This window comes from Pimephales promelas, chromosome 25, assembly GCF_988280905.1.
Source record: "Pimephales promelas chromosome 25, fPimPro1.hap1.1, whole genome shotgun sequence".
Lineage (NCBI taxonomy): Eukaryota > Metazoa > Chordata > Actinopteri > Cypriniformes > Leuciscidae > Pimephales > Pimephales promelas.
In genome coordinates this window covers 25,229,382-25,245,182 of record NC_142793.1, presented here as the reverse complement: position 1 = coordinate 25,245,182, position 15,801 = coordinate 25,229,382, and the positions used below count along the sequence as shown (strand labels likewise).

General features: G+C 39.9%; 1 protein-coding gene across 5 annotated transcripts in view; it reads left to right on the top strand.

Moving 5' to 3' along the window:
• Positions 1–5,271: 5,271 nt before the first annotated feature.
• Positions 5,272–15,801, top strand: part of neo1b (neogenin 1b) — a 146,228-nt gene continuing 135,698 nt past the window's right edge. For 4 of the 5 annotated variants that reach the window (XM_039648062.2, XM_039648063.2, XM_039648065.2 and 1 more), the window contains exon 1: positions 5,273–5,802. In XM_039648062.2, the coding sequence (XP_039503996.2) occupies positions 5,727–5,802 (76 nt within the window). In that variant the 5' untranslated portion in view covers positions 5,273–5,726. Of the gene's footprint in view, positions 5,803–15,801 lie in introns of all 5 variants that reach the window. The other variant, XM_039648064.2, reaches the window with a different exon arrangement.

Sequence of the window (15,801 nt, the reverse complement as noted above, 5' to 3'; positions counted from 1 at the left end):
CTAGAATGAGAACATTCGGGAAACAATCTAATCAGTTTGGGTGATGATTGTCCTACATGCAGTGAGGTGATCGTCTCTGGGTCAGACTGATTGACAGTCCCAGTCTCTGTTCCTCTGAAGGGACAGTGTTTGGGTGACGAGCGATCAGTGCTGACTGCACCGTGCCAAATTCACACTCTGTATAATTAACAACAGGAGACAGCAGACATTGAAAATTTAATCAGCTCCTTCACATTATTTAATTTAGTTACTAACTTAATAGAGAAAAGACAGACGCCCTCTTCCTGTACCGCTCATTACACTTTTAATGACTGATTGAAGCTAAGTGAATGTAGAAATGCTTAGTGAGAAAACACACATAAACAATGAACAACGTTTGGATCGGTGCTTTGAACTGGACACGTTATGTGTGAGAGATCTTGACTCAAACCGCATGATCTGTCTCCAAGTAATAGGTTTTCCCTGTCTTTCCCTGATCATATTAAATCTGGTGATGTTTTCTTACCGTAAAGTAATCCCTGATAATCCTGGGAGTTTGGCCAGAGAGGGATTTATTCCTGTCAGACGTGAGAGAGAGAGAGATTTGATTTTTCAAAATTACTTTTATTACAATAGAAATTATTAACCATTAAAACATTTTTACACAATGAGTTATTTTTTACAAACTTAAAACAAAACACAACTCTCTGTTTTCAACTAAACAAAAGGCTTCTCTGTAACACTATATAGATTCAAACTTCAATAAATTATTCATTACTTTATAAAATCGAAAATCGACAACAATTCCAGATTTCACCATTACTTTAAAGACCCGTACCACATCACTATCAGTCCTTTGTTCTATATGATTTCTCCTACTAATGTATATAGCCATTTTTGCTTTCCCAAGTACAAAGTTTAACAGCTGACATTCGCCACTTCTAGAAAACACTTCATTAAAACAATTAACAAGTCAAACAACCGCTTTAGCCTAAAACAATAAGCAAAACAGTGGAAAACAGTCTCCCTTTTAGAACAAAAAGGGCAATCATGACTTGATTCAGAATTCAAAATAGAGAGAGAGAGAGAGAGAAATATATGCCCCAAATATAATATACTAAGACAAAAACACTTTGTAAACATTTCTCAAATATACATTGAATTCGAATCCATATCAGACACACAGAAAGTCACATATGTACTGGGAGAAACGCCCAAATATATTTTTGTACATGTATGTCTATTGCTTTGGCAATATTGTGCTATTTTACACATTCATGTCAATAAAGCTGAGAGTGAGTGAGAGAGAGAGAAAGCAGGAGACCCAAGAATGAGGGTTTTTAAATTGCATTGTCATAGTTTTACGGTTTCATTCAGTGCAATGAATAGCGAGGACACGCATTAAAAACACACCGTAATCGGGCATGTCGGAGAATAGCGCGGACACGCATTTCAAAAACACCGCGATCGGGCATGTCGGAGAATAGCGCGGACACGCATTTCAAAAACACCGCGATCGGGCATGTCGGAGAATAACGCGGACACGCATTTCAAAAACACCGCGATCGGGCATGTCGGAGAATAACGCGGACACGCATTTCAAAAACACCGCGATCGGGCATGTCGGAGAATAACGCGGACACGCATTTCAAAAACACCGCGATCGGGCATGTCGGAGAATAACGCGGACACGCATTTCAAAAACACCGCGATCGGGCATGTCGGAGAATAACGCGGACACGCATTTCAAAAACACCGCGATCGGGCATGTCGGAGAATAGCGCGGACACGCATTTCAAAAACACCGCGATCGGGCATGTCGGAGAATAGCGCGGACACGCATTTCAAAAACACCGCGATCGGGCATGTCGGAGAATAACGCGGACACGCATTTCAAAAACACCGCGATCGGGCATGTCGGAGAATAACGCGGACACGCATTTCAAAAACACCGCGATCGGGCATGTCGGAGAATAACGCGGACACGCATTTCAAAAACACCGCGATCGGGCATGTCGGAGAATAACGCGGACACGCATTTCAAAAACACCGCGATCGGGCATGTCGGAGAATAGCGCGGACACGCATTTCAAAAACACCGCGATCGGGCATGTCGGAGAATAGCGCGGACACGCATTTCAAAAACACCGCGATCGGGCATGTCGGAGAATAACGCGGACACGCATTTCAAAAACACCGCGATCGGGCATGTCGGAGAATAACGCGGACACGCATTTCAAAAACACCGCGATCGGGCATGTCGGAGAATAGCGCGGACACGCATTTCAAAAACACCGCGATCGGGCATGTCGGAGAATAGCGCGGACACGCATTTCAAAAACACCGCGATCGGGCATGTCGGAGAATAACGCGGACACGCATTTCAAAAACACCGCGATCGGGCATGTCGGAGAATAACGCGGACACGCATTTCAAAAACACCGCGATCGGGCATGTCGGAGAATAACGCGGACACGCATTTCAAAAACACCGCGATCGGGCATGTCGGAGAATAACGCGGACACGCATTTCAAAAACACCGCGATCGGGCATGTCGGAGAATAACGCGGACACGCATTTCAAAAACACCGCGATCGGGCATGTCGGAGAATAGCGCGGACACGCATTTCAAAAACACCGCGATCGGGCATGTCGGAGAATAGCGCGGACACGCATTTCAAAAACACCGCGATCGGGCATGTCGGAGAATAACGCGGACACGCATTTCAAAAACACCGCGATCGGGCATGTCGGAGAATAACGCGGACACGCATTTCAAAAACACCGCGATCGGGCATGTCGGAGAATAACGCGGACACGCATTTCAAAAACACCGCGATCGGGCATGTCGGAGAATAACGCGGACACGCATTTCAAAAACACCGCGATCGGGCATGTCGGAGAATAGCGCGGACACGCATTTCAAAAACACCGCGATCGGGCATGTCGGAGAATAACGCGGACACGCATTTCAAAAACACCGCGATCGGGCATGTCGGAGAATAGCGCGGACACGCATTTAATGCAAATGCATATAAACATGCATGGAATTCTGCATCCCACAATGCAATGTACACGGCTTCAAAACTACAAACTTTTATTTAATCACCTGTGAAAAGTTAAGACATTTTCACACACACAAAAAATAAATAAATAAATAAATAATACAAGAATAATAACATTTACCATTGCCCAACGCTTATAACATTAAGAAATACTATCCAGTGTGCGGCAATACATTAGTATTCCTTCCAGTTTTCCATTGCCTTCATCTTTCATTGGTTCACTTAATGTGAACATCATCCTGTACAGTCTGTCGTTCGATGACATCTCATCCTGCTTTCAGCTCTGACAGCAAATAAACTCATTCTCAATGTCAGTTCTCCATCTGTCAGATTTTTGGAGCCATTAATACACTGCAGTGGCAAGCTGTTTCTTCTTTCTAGTCTGCGAATTGAAAGCTGTTCAGTGTCATTTTAAGGGTTTTAAAATATGACAAATATACCTGCACATACAATGTCAAGTTTCTTGACCTTAACTATTTTTGCTCACTCTCTCTGTAAATGTGTGTGTGCGTGTCATTTATTAACTTTAATTTTGTATTTTAGTTATAAATTCCTCTTGCTGTCATTCCAATTCACAACCTCAATTAAGTCGATTACAATTCACATTAATTGAAGGAAGCCAAATGTTAAATTCATAATTTTGCCCAAATCTAATTTTTTAAAGTGTTTCCACTGGTTTATCAAGCCCCTCGGGTCACTTTCAGTCTTTTTACGGTCATTATTCAGTATTGCTCAATTAATTCTAATAACAAAAGAACAACCTCCCGTATTCTGGCTTCATTCCCAGTGAGGTGAGCACTTGTTCTTCTAGAGAGCAGCGAATAATTGCCATGGTCAGGGTTCGTTGGAGATGCACACCACACACGGCCCTGCAAAAGATGAGGAAGAACAGCTTCTGTTTTCCTCTTCAAAAACTCAAAGAAGTTTGATAAATGACACACGGCCAGCTCAGCATTGGTCAGTTCGTTGCTCCGTTTGAAACTTTATCTTCATTACGTCTGACATGTTTTTTGCACTTCAAGCATATTCAGTGTGTGTGACTCATATACACAGGTATCCCTTTGTTCTTAGAGAGGATAGTTTACCACAGTTTAGAGCCGTTTACCCATAGGGAAGACAAGCAAGTGCACTGTGTCCTTGGATTAAAAGCTGAATTTCAAGACCCAAGGGCACCTGAGCTCCTATCACAAGTGATGTGACGTCTCTGCAGTGTACCAAGGACACATTTTAACCAATATAATTATCATACATGAGTATAGAAAGTGGTGATCTTTCAGATATGAAGGAGGATGTCTTGAATCTGAAATGTGTGTTGGTTCACATTTGGAGACATTACTGCACACTTTGTTTTATTTCTGCCCTCATATCTTGCCCTCAAGTGCTATTCTGCATGGTAACCAGTGGATGGCACTAGAAGTAGCCAATCATAGATAACAATCTTCTCTTATTTTTTAATTGATCAATTGGTCATGAGGTTGATTTGGTTCTTGCAGTTTTTGGTTTTGAATAGTGGTTTTTGATTTATAAGTAAAATCAGGTATGTGGCAAATACTTTAAGACACATTCTCGTTTTGTTCTGCATCTTAATTTGAAGTTTGAACACAAGCATATTTCAGGGTTAAGGATTCAAATAAGGCAACAATAGTTGTCTGAATTATCAACTGCATCCCTCTGGCAGTAATGTATTTAGCAAGTGGATTTTTTTATGAAAACACAGTGATTTTCAGAGGTTGTGCTTGAAGTATGATTTAAAAAATGGTAATGCCTCAATCTTTATGTAATGTTATTCACATTCCTGCTGGAAAAAAACAAAACACATGGCCAGCTAGGACAGCTAAGACATATTGGTCAGCTAAAAAGTGTCCAAAACCTTGGAGACCACCAGCTAAAACCAGCTAACAAACTTAGGCTGATTTTAGCTGTTTTTCCAGCAGGGATTCCTTATTTTATTCATAAACTAAACACTATAATTCTAAAATATATATAAATTATATATATATATTGTAACCATGGCTCAAAGAAAGATATATTTGCTATTTAAGCGACTAAAATGCTACTTGTTTTTATTTTAAACAAGTAGTGTGAATCGTATGTTAGTGGTTTTGTGCTATGTTAAACACACTGGGATCCAGGTGTGCGCATGCGCATTACACACCGTGATTTTTGACTTTCCCGGGCCAAAAAAAAAATCCAGAATCCTTTGAGAATCCACGCCTTCTTTTTCACGGACCAATACCCACTACAAACCACAGTCTCCAGCACCGCACGCCGTGTGCTTATACTGGATACTCCACTGCGGTTCCGTTAAATCTGTTGAACGCACGTTGAGAAATACGCCGGTCGGTCTTTTAAACGCTTCGGAACCGTTTTGCAGCCGCTGCCTTTGAGGGTCGGCTGTGGATTGACTTCATGCCTCCTTTAAAAGCCCTCCTCGGGTTTTTAACTTCAAGAAAACACCCGAACAATTCGGCGTATCGCCTTTGACTTTTTGCAGGAGAATTAAATGTTTATTTTTTGCCAGCGGCGGAGCGTGAGATCTTGCCGGTTTGCGGACGATGCTCAGCGTTTTTGTATAAAGCACCTTGTCCGTTCTAGTCGGTAAAACTTTACCTCAGAAAGCACAGTGGATAACTTGTGCGTTTCTCCGAGATTATTTTGTGTATTTTTTTACCTCAGAAAGTGATGGCGGAGCGGGGGGCACGGCTGCTCGTGTTTTTCACAAGTCTCATCGTTCTCCGGTTCGGCGGTGCGGATAAAGGTAAGTCCGTGTCTCTCGTCCGTTATTAACGTTACCTGCGCCTCGCGGCGTCGACAAATCCCCGCTAATGATAACGTTCAACGTTTGACAGTCTGTTCCTTCTCTAACCATTTCTACCATCTCCGTTGACTCTGATTTTTACCTTGATGTTTATCATGTAGCAGCTACAACATTTATTTATGTATAAATGGTTAAAGATATGAGTTGTTAAACGCTTAAAGGTTTAAATTCTACAAGGGGTCATACATGAAATTGCTATTTACTGACCGTGACTAAGTAAATCACCACAGGTTGCTTTGAATGTAATATGTAATGTAAACTTAATGTCAAATTAGCAATAGAGGATTTTGCCAGGTTTAAGTCAATGATCCATGAGCCATTACAGATGTGGAGGCTGTTAGTAGGCATTGGAAAGAAGAGCACTTTGTAGAAGGCATCCATCCATCCATCCACTCCAGAACAATGCAAGAGGTTGCTCTTGACCTCGCCTAAAAGAGCTGTGGTTGAGAGCCTAGAGGTTATTGATTGACTGTTGATGGTAATGACAGGGTCAGACATTTGGGAACCTTTACTGTTGGCAATGATGAAAGGGAATTGTCTGGCTGACGCAAATGAAGATCAGTTTCCTCAGCTGCTGCCACCTGAAATTGCTGTAAAATGACGCCAAATATTTTGACAGGAGGAAATACTCCTTCTTTGACTTGTGCTAAATCTACATCATTTTATGTAAGCTAAATGTCTACTTATGATGGAGTATTTTCCTCCCTTTAAATAAGAATCTGATCTTATCATGGTTGCAGAGTTTTTGGAGAATTGTTTAGTTTTTAAGCTGAATGGTGTATGTTAAATCTTGTCTTTTCTGTGTTTTAAAGGTTAGATATGGCTTGAATTGATGCTGTGTAGCCTACATGTGGCCAGTTTCAAGTTACTAATCATGGCTTCCCTCTGAAAATAAGTTTTTGTTTATTTGAAACACATTTCCCAGAGGTTTCAGACAAAGCCAAGCCACAAGTCCTCTCTCAAAGATAGTCTACTTTTAAATTCACAATGTTTTATAGAGTTTCGTGGATTTCTTGATGGTGCTTTATTGGAAAAAAAAAATGTCAAAGTGAGTTAGGCTCTGCACTTGTGGCACAAATGGTTATTTATTTCAATATGGATTAAAAAAAGCTGCCTTTCATACAGGACACATTCTTTCATTCAGAAATTGCTAGATGAAGTGGACCATAAATGAGAAATGTTTTTACTCAATACAGTCTTACGCTATAGAAGTCCGCTCTGAAAAATGGCTTTTTTTCACAAAATGCTTTATAGGGAAATGCAAATGAGTTGGTTTGATGGATAGTCCTTGTGAAATGTTGTAAAACAGAATGAACCTTTCCTCTTGTAGGGTTTTCTTTTAGTTTAGATTTGACATGCAACAGTTGTCCACTCTTTTTTCAGTAGCTATGCTGTTATTGATAGCTCTAATAATTTGGTGGTGGATTTAAATAATTGCCATGCAAACCTTTGAATCTAACTAGCTATGATTACAATGCTACTCTTCGCGTTTACAGAAAGTTTGTTAGCTATATAGGCTATACGACTACTTTCACAAACAGATATAAAAACATTTCGCTGATTCACAGCATGCTGATAGGACAAAACACTTCTTGCCATTATGATTATGATTTTTTTTTGTATTGTGTTTAATGTTGTTGTTGTTTCTTTTTCTCTGTCCAGCGCTTTGATCAACTCATGGTTGTTGTAAAGCGCTATATAAATAAAAAATTGATTGATTGATTGATTATGAAGACATTAAATGATGCTTTTTAATACATGTTTAATACATGGTTTTTTTAGGGCATATATTTCAATGATACCCGTAAAATTTGCAATATGATTAAATGGATTCAGATGGAGGGAAATCTGTGCACATAAACTTTGTCAGTAAGAGGTGGTTCTCTCAAAGACATTTTAATTTTCTTGTGTTTTGCTGCTCAAATCCCCCCTGTGGTGAAAATCAAGCTTTTAATGTTGTTTAGGGTGAATTTAAGGTGATTGGGACACTTTTTGCCATTGAGATGACTTGGGGAAAAAAGTGTCCCAATCAACCTGAATTCACCCTATCCATGTTTAAATTCATAATCAACACCATTGCTCAGTATTTTCTCTTCAAAACTGCAATGAACTAAAAAAATGTGAAATCGCTGGTGTTTCTGACGTCACAAACTACCTTGTAACCAATCAGGTCACGTGCGATCGTCAACCAGCGGATCTCTGAGCAGAGGGAGTGAGTGGAGGCGGGGCTCATTTGCATATTCATAGAACAGCGTAGACTAAATGAGGGAAGGGTGTTGAGATGCATTCAAGATAATTTAATGCATGATTTTTTTTTTTGCCGATTAATGAGTTTAATACTGATGCATCACAGTGCTTATCAGATGAAAACCAGTTTGCCATCTCTTATGCCACTTTAAGAATGGGTCACAATTGTCATGCAGACGTAGCGTAATTGCTTTTGGCACAGCAGGTATACGGCACAAATGGAGACATCTGTAGCTATCTCCACCTCTCATTAGCTGTGTGTGTGTGTGGTTGTGGGGGAAGGTTGGGGCTCTCTGGTCTGGAAAGCAAGCTTAACACTCATCAATGTCAGGCTGAAGGATTGAATGACATTTTAGCGCATCCAGTTGACCCCTCCCGTTGCCTCTGCTAGTGGGATATCAACAGCAATCTCATTCACAAGGCTAGAGGGTAAATTTGTGAATCTCGGCACTCACTCACTCATGCTCTCGTGAGCGTGAGGCGCATAGCCATTTTCTTGCTGCCTGCAGCTGGTTGAGAAGGGAAGACAAACACATTCATCGTGTGTCTTATCTGTGTGCTCTTGTCTAAGTGTGACTGGCAGTGGGCAACAGTGTTTAGTTCTCCCCGCAGCTGCTTTCACCTTCTAGATCGCCTATGGCTGACTGATATGGTGTGTTATTGTGTAGACGTAGTTGTGAAGTGTGTCGTTTTGTGGTTGGATGGAAAGGCAATTAATTTGTTGTTTCATTTTACTGGGGAGCCTTTTGTTAGATCGGAGTCATTTGAGAGTTAAAGTAGCAGCTCGACAGAAAAATAAAGTTTTGCAAGACGGTCATTGAAATTCCACAGCTTTCTGACATTAAAAAAGCTTGAACCACTTGGCTTAAAGTACACAGACTTTGTTCAATCTCAAAGTTTGCAAATACATTTGAGTCTGGAACACGTGTTGAATCTCTGTGGTTTGGTTTTGTGGAGCCACTGAGATCCATGAGTGTGGAAAGGATGGAAAATTCCAGCTGGAGTGTTGCTGTTTGCAGTTGGAAGACGTATTTGTCCTTCTCAATATAGGCTAGCTTTTCACTAGGCGGACCCTCACTCTCGGCCTCTTACTGGGAAAGGTCAAAGCCCTGAAAGACAGGGGTCACCCTTGATTTCTCCTTCTGCGGTCTCGGTGAATGGAGAACTCTTGCTGGTTGTTATTGCTTCTCCAACACCTCTCCTGTTTTTGCTTAAAGAATGTCTAGATTGAAGGCAGTTGCGGGCGGCGAAGGAATCATTTTAATGAGGTCGGGGGACACCTTGCTGAGAGGATCCCAGTGTTTGACCCAGTGTTTTTTTGTATGGATTGAAGGTCTTAAAAGCTGTCTGTGAGAACCTGAACAAGACATAACAAAACCAGCTCTAGTTGTACACCAAATCATCCAAAATCCAATGCTTGGTTTCAATCTGTTCTTGCTCTTAAGTTGATATTATGGATTTGTGTCACTGTCAATCAAAGCTTTCTCTGGTACGCATCCATACTGATGCTCCTCTTACCCCTTTATCCTGATTATTTAATCATTTGTCCTTACAAACTGAGCATATGTTCTGTGTCAAATAGCATTCACTCCTGTTCACCCCTTTCCAGAAGTGCTGTGGTTTTCCCATTGGGTTTAGCAGGAGGCTATGAATAATGCAAGAGAACCTTAGCTGTCTCTAAAACGGTGATTAATTGGTTTAATTTGATCATGTTGTACCGTTTGGGCTGCGTACACCACCTGAATTGTCCTCCACCTGCTATGAATGCTCACTTTGACCCTCTTGTAAATGAAAGTCCACTTAAAGAGACTGATAAGTCATTATTTTCTCACATTAATGTCGTTCCACAAACTGAAAAAGTAGATATTTTTGAAGAATCAGTGGGATCCAAAAAAAAAAAATGGATTCCTCCTTTCACTTGCATTGTATCAAAACAGACATTTCTCATCTTTTTTTGTTTCACAGAGAAGATCAGACAGGTTTGGAAAGAAATTATGGTGAGTAAACGATGACCTCAGTGGTTCAGAACAATGAAATGGCTCCATATTTTTGGTACTGATTTCTGTATGGAGTCAAGTTTTTTTGAGCTAGCCTTTGGAAAGTAAATGCAATGGCCTGACATGGTAATTGATTTCTGATTGGTGGGTTTGTGTGCATGTAACCATGGAGAGAGTTTTCTAGTTCTCCAGGCCTCATGCTAGATGCCTCCCGCTGATATCGGCTCACTTAGTCTCTGTAGGGAAGGCAAATTACTGCCATTCTCCTGCAGAAACTGCTGAAATGTAGTTAGCCATTTATAGGTCTGAACACTTTGGCCTAATTTAAAGGATGGCCTCACTCTAACTCAAAAACACAGGTCATTAGATTAATTATTGATCGTTTTTACTGCTCTAAAATGTTCATTTTTATCCTTGCAAACCTCAACCATTCTTGAAAATGCACCTTAATTGTGATGCATCCATTGACTGAGAGCACGCGAATGACATTCTGTGTAGCTTGGCCTTGAGACAAGCCACAATCCCAATCTCTATGTTGTCTTACATCTTACAAATGATACATTTAAAAAGGGCAGCCAAGCTTACGTTAATGTCCCTTTGTACTCCACATTACCGATAGGCTATAAAGGGCATCCAGGCTCGGAGATGACTGGCGAATGATAAACCGGCCTTTCCTCCTCATTAGCTTCATGGAAGAGACGGACTTCGCCTGATCCTCGAAGAGCTGATGTTGGTGATGTGGAGCAGATGAAGTGTGTTTGAAACGCAAGTAGGTTACATATAGCTGTGGAATTATTAAAAAGTTAAGAGCTCCATGTAGGCTGTTTGCCTGAGGCTCTTGTTTGTTCTTTTTTTGAACATTATGCCCCATTTTTGGGGAAAACATTGTGTTCTTGTTCTTTATACCTAGTGTTAAGTTTTCTTGTTGCGAATCAAAATTTGCAAAATAAACAGCAACTAATTGTCACCATCTTTATGATATGTAAAATACTTTTTGATGTAGTATTCTTTGAAACTTGCTGTGAACCCAAAGGAGGCAAGTGAACACGAGTGTGTGAACTTTCTAGAGCCCGACCGATAAAGGATTTTGAAGGCCGACACAAATATTTTTTGGTTTTAAAATCCGAAATATCGGCCGTTTTTTTTTTTATTATTTCAGAAACGCGCAACAAAACATTAACAGATTTCCCTAACATTAGTTATTTGTAGCTATTTATGAGTTTTAACTAAAATAATATGATAATTCATTTTAAAAAGAAACTTGTTTCTGATGAACAGACTGATGATAGTGGCATTAGCTAGCTTTATGGTTAGCTAGTCTATGATGAGCCATAATTTAGCAATGGATAACGTCATACTGCAAATTGTAAAACATACGTTTTCAATATAACAGGCCGAGGAGAGATACGTCTCATTGCTATAACTGTCACGTGCTATTAAAGAAATTCTTCAGCCACATTGTCAAGAGTTAAAAGGACAGTCAGTCAACTAAACTAACAACGTAACGTAACTATTACTAGCTAATTCCGCCTCACTCTCGGCTTATTTAACAGCAGCAAAACTGGACTTGATAGTCACAAATTTTGTTGCTTATTTGAGTTTAGAGAACTGATGGGGATGTTCTTTTAATTGTTATTCAAGCAATGTATGTATCGTGACCAACTCAACGAGTGTTGCCAACAGGGACGGTGTAGAGTGCCCTCTGGTGGACAAACTATACAACTCCAACACTCATGACATGGTTCAAACTTGTTTCATCCGTTTTTATTTTATTTTTGAAATATTCATTTATCGGCCATTATAACTGCCGATACCGATAGTTTGGAAAATGCCTAATATCGGCCGATAATATCAGTCTGCCGATATATCGGTCTGGCTCTAGAACTTTCCACAACTAACATAATGTTGAAAATGATCAAATTACCTGAAATTATATGCGTTTGTACTGTTTTATGAATGACAGGTCAAATTCTCCATTACAGATTGTGTGAGTGCCCGCTGATGGGACTTAATTTAATGATAGTGTTGTTTCCCTCGTGTTGTCAGGAAGCCAATTAATTTCATCCTCAAGTAGCGGCAGATCGCAAATATTTAGCAGGGTTTATCTCAGAAGCTTCATGTAGCCTTGAATCTGAAAGAAATTGCAGTTTTTTGCTAATTAGACAAGATTGAAGGCATGTCAGGAGTACATGGAGTATATGCATTGAGTTATAATGGCAGGGCACATCCATCAAACATGCACCGACTCAGTGAACTTCTCCCAGGGGACGCTGATTAACCCTTACCCGGGAAGAAATACATAAATTGTGTGCCCGCCGTTAGCGTGTGTTGTGTTTATGAAGGCCAGGACGTGATTTAATCATGTGTGGTTTATACGCTTGGTTCTTGGTGCTCCGTCCGTCCTCCATCAATTACACACACAGACGCACATGTGCTTTAATAAGCCGGCAAGTGTGTTGTTGCCAGTAGTGGTGTCACTGAGACTGATGGTTGTGACAGCAGGCGGGTGATAATTAACCAAGATTCCTGCTATTCGCTTTCTATCACACACACACTTCTGTATGGAGCTGGATCGAGGCGGCGCGTGTGTGTGTGTGTACAAGACTTTGTTTTAAGGGGCACAAATGGTGCACTACTAAACAAACCAGGGTCGTGGGTTCAAGCGCTCCCTCAGGGCAGAGCAGGTGACTAGCATTAGCTCGTGGGCTGTTTGTCCCAGTCTAATTAAATCTTAGAGATGGAGACTCCACATATCCTTTTGCTAGGACATTAGATATGCCCTTGATCATCCTGTGGCTATTAATATATTAAACAAAATGTTATGAGCCACATTAAAGGGATAGTTCACCCCAAAATGAAAATTATGCCAGTAATTTCTCACCCTCGCATTGTTCCAACCCTGTAAGACTTGTTTACAGTGCAGGAGAATGGAAATATCAAATAAAAAACAAAAACAAAACCCTTTTCAGGATTAATAACCAGTTGGCTAATATCATGCTTAAAGCTGCACTGTGTGATTTCTACCCTCATCTAGTGGTGAAAAGGTATATGACCATCTAATGAATATTAGTTTCTGTTCCTCTCAATTCTGATTTCGTTTTAACTCCTACGGTGGCCAATGTAGTCCAAGACTAACATGGCTTCCAGTTTGACCTCGTCCAAGAGTGTTAACTCAAATGTAAATGCGAAAGGCGAAGCTTGAATTAACGGGTATGTCCCTCTTTGGCTAACGTACTTTCAAGATGGAGGGGCAACATGGCGAACCCCTTACCCGTATGTATTTTCAATGGCATATTATACACAACGAAGTAAATATACATTAATGAGCACATATATTTTTGAAAGAACTAAATGTTTTTAGCTAAGAATAAACTAAAAGAGTTGGACAGTGTAGCTTTAATTGGGAGAAGCAGAAATCATGATCACGATTAAATTATCGTGCAGTCCTACAGCAAAGTTTCTTCACGTATCCCAGCGGTAACTTTTCCACATTTGCCATTATTTGATGTAGAACATATTAAAGCCATAGCTTTAAATTATTGCTTTTAATATTGACAAGTTTTTAGGCTGAATTACCTACAAAAGGAGCCCAAAATAATGAATACATTTTGACATTGACATTAACAAATATCCCCACAAATCCCACTGGAGAAGGAAAGTCATTTCGTGTAGAGGTATTTTAACTTAATTTAACACCCTTTTGACAGGTGAGCAGTGTTTCTCGTATTTAAAGAGCCAGTAAAATTACTTCTGGAGTTATGGTTCTCTCTGTGTTTTCTGAGGGCCACAGTTTGATACAACTGATGAGTTTTCCTATGGGGAAGCTATTGTGCGTTATGCAGGAAGCCAATAGGAAGAGCTGATCATCTGTCTGAACTGTCTGTGTAAATATGGCCGTGTGGGCGCACATGAATGAGTTGAAAGAGTATTTTGGCTTATGAGAATAACATTGACATAGTCTATTAAATTTGATGTGAAACAAGTCTGCATTAGCTAGAAAAACCTACTACAGTAGAATGAATTTGTGTAAACCATTCATTCATGAAACTATCCGCTTAGTTGCATTAAACTCAATGCTATATGCTTTACACTAGAATACTTTTATAAACAATTAATGCAAATACATTATTCAAAGGCCAAATAAAGTTATCGTGTAAATCGTTGCATTAATTTCAATGTTTTCAATTCAGTTAGCTGCTTTGATGCAATCTGTATTGTGAAAGCACTATATACTTGGCAATGCTTTACATAAAAATGCTTTTACAATACATTTTTAACCCTCTGGGGTTCTTCGTTTAACAGTCACACTCGGGAACTGGGATTCATATTTAAAAAAGAAAATTATAATTTTTTTTTTACTTGTTTTTTTATAATATTTTTTCTTTTCTTTTTTGGTGTTTTTAGAAAATTTCAAAAATACAACAAAAATTAGAATTCGAATTAATGCAAAAATTATGACCAAATTTTCCCCCATTGAATATAATAGAAAAAAATAAAAATATATTTTTTTTTTTACTTTTTTTTTTTAAAGCTTATTTCGTTTTGAAGTCAAGCCTAGGCCTCATAAAAGCAATTTTTGAAATTAGATGGATGCCATCTCGTGGACAAACTGAGCTTTTTAAAAATGCAAAACACATGTATAATCTGAATTTTTTGGTGTGTTTGTGTATAAAGGTGTGTGTGTGTCTGTTTTGCACTCTTGATGTTTTATAGATTCACCCCTTCACTGTTGTGTGCTTTTTTTCAAGATCGTTGCTGATTTGTAGATTGTACGCACAAAAAAACTCAGTATTTTCACATTTTTGCCAATTTCCCATTCATTTCCTATGCGGCTCATTTTTGACCCGAAGGTCCTTAGTGTGACTTTTTTTTACGACCACTTAGACTTTTGAAATCCTGTCCCCAATTTTTTTGGGTGTTCATATACCAAGTACCATTAAAGTCACCAAGTTTCGGACCATTCCGATGAAGCTACGATTTTTAACATTTTTTTTTATTTAAACGCTTCGGGTCATTATTGACCCGAAGAACCCCAGAGGGTTAATAGGCAAATACTACTACATCTCCTCCAGCGAAAGTCTGTCAAACAAGGTCTGCAATGCTTTTACTCAGTAAACTTTAGTCTTGTGAAGGCCTCAAAATGACCTTGTTTGTATGATACTGCTAACATAAGATTTGAGCAAAAGTTCTGAATCAGTTTACTGTATTCCTCATGTGTTCATTGTTACGATCTCTGGCTTCATATTGGCCCTGACGGTGAATTACGGCGCGTAATTGAAAAGCGATGGGGGTAATTTAACGACGTGTACGGCTCCCCGATGACCTGTGGAAAGTGTTCACTTCCCCTTATTTTCCCCTTTTCCGCATCCGATGCCATGATTGATGGCCTCAGTGTTTATCCAGAACCTCAGCGAGGACGAGAATGATTGGCCGTGACCAATTCTGTTAGTTGTTGGGGGGGGGGGGTTGGAGGCTCTCTTTTGTCCCATGACACGTCTGTGTCGTTTCAGGACGTGCTTTATTAATGAAAGCCAAGAGCCCGTTTATAAACACATCGAGCGGGAAATGGAAGCTGTGCTTTTAAATGCAGATGATTTTGAGGCTCTTTTATTGTGGTTAACCTTCCTTTTTAGCTTTTCTCACCCAGAATCCTCAGAGGAGAGCCGCTCGGAGCTGTGAGTCATAGTCTTTTTGT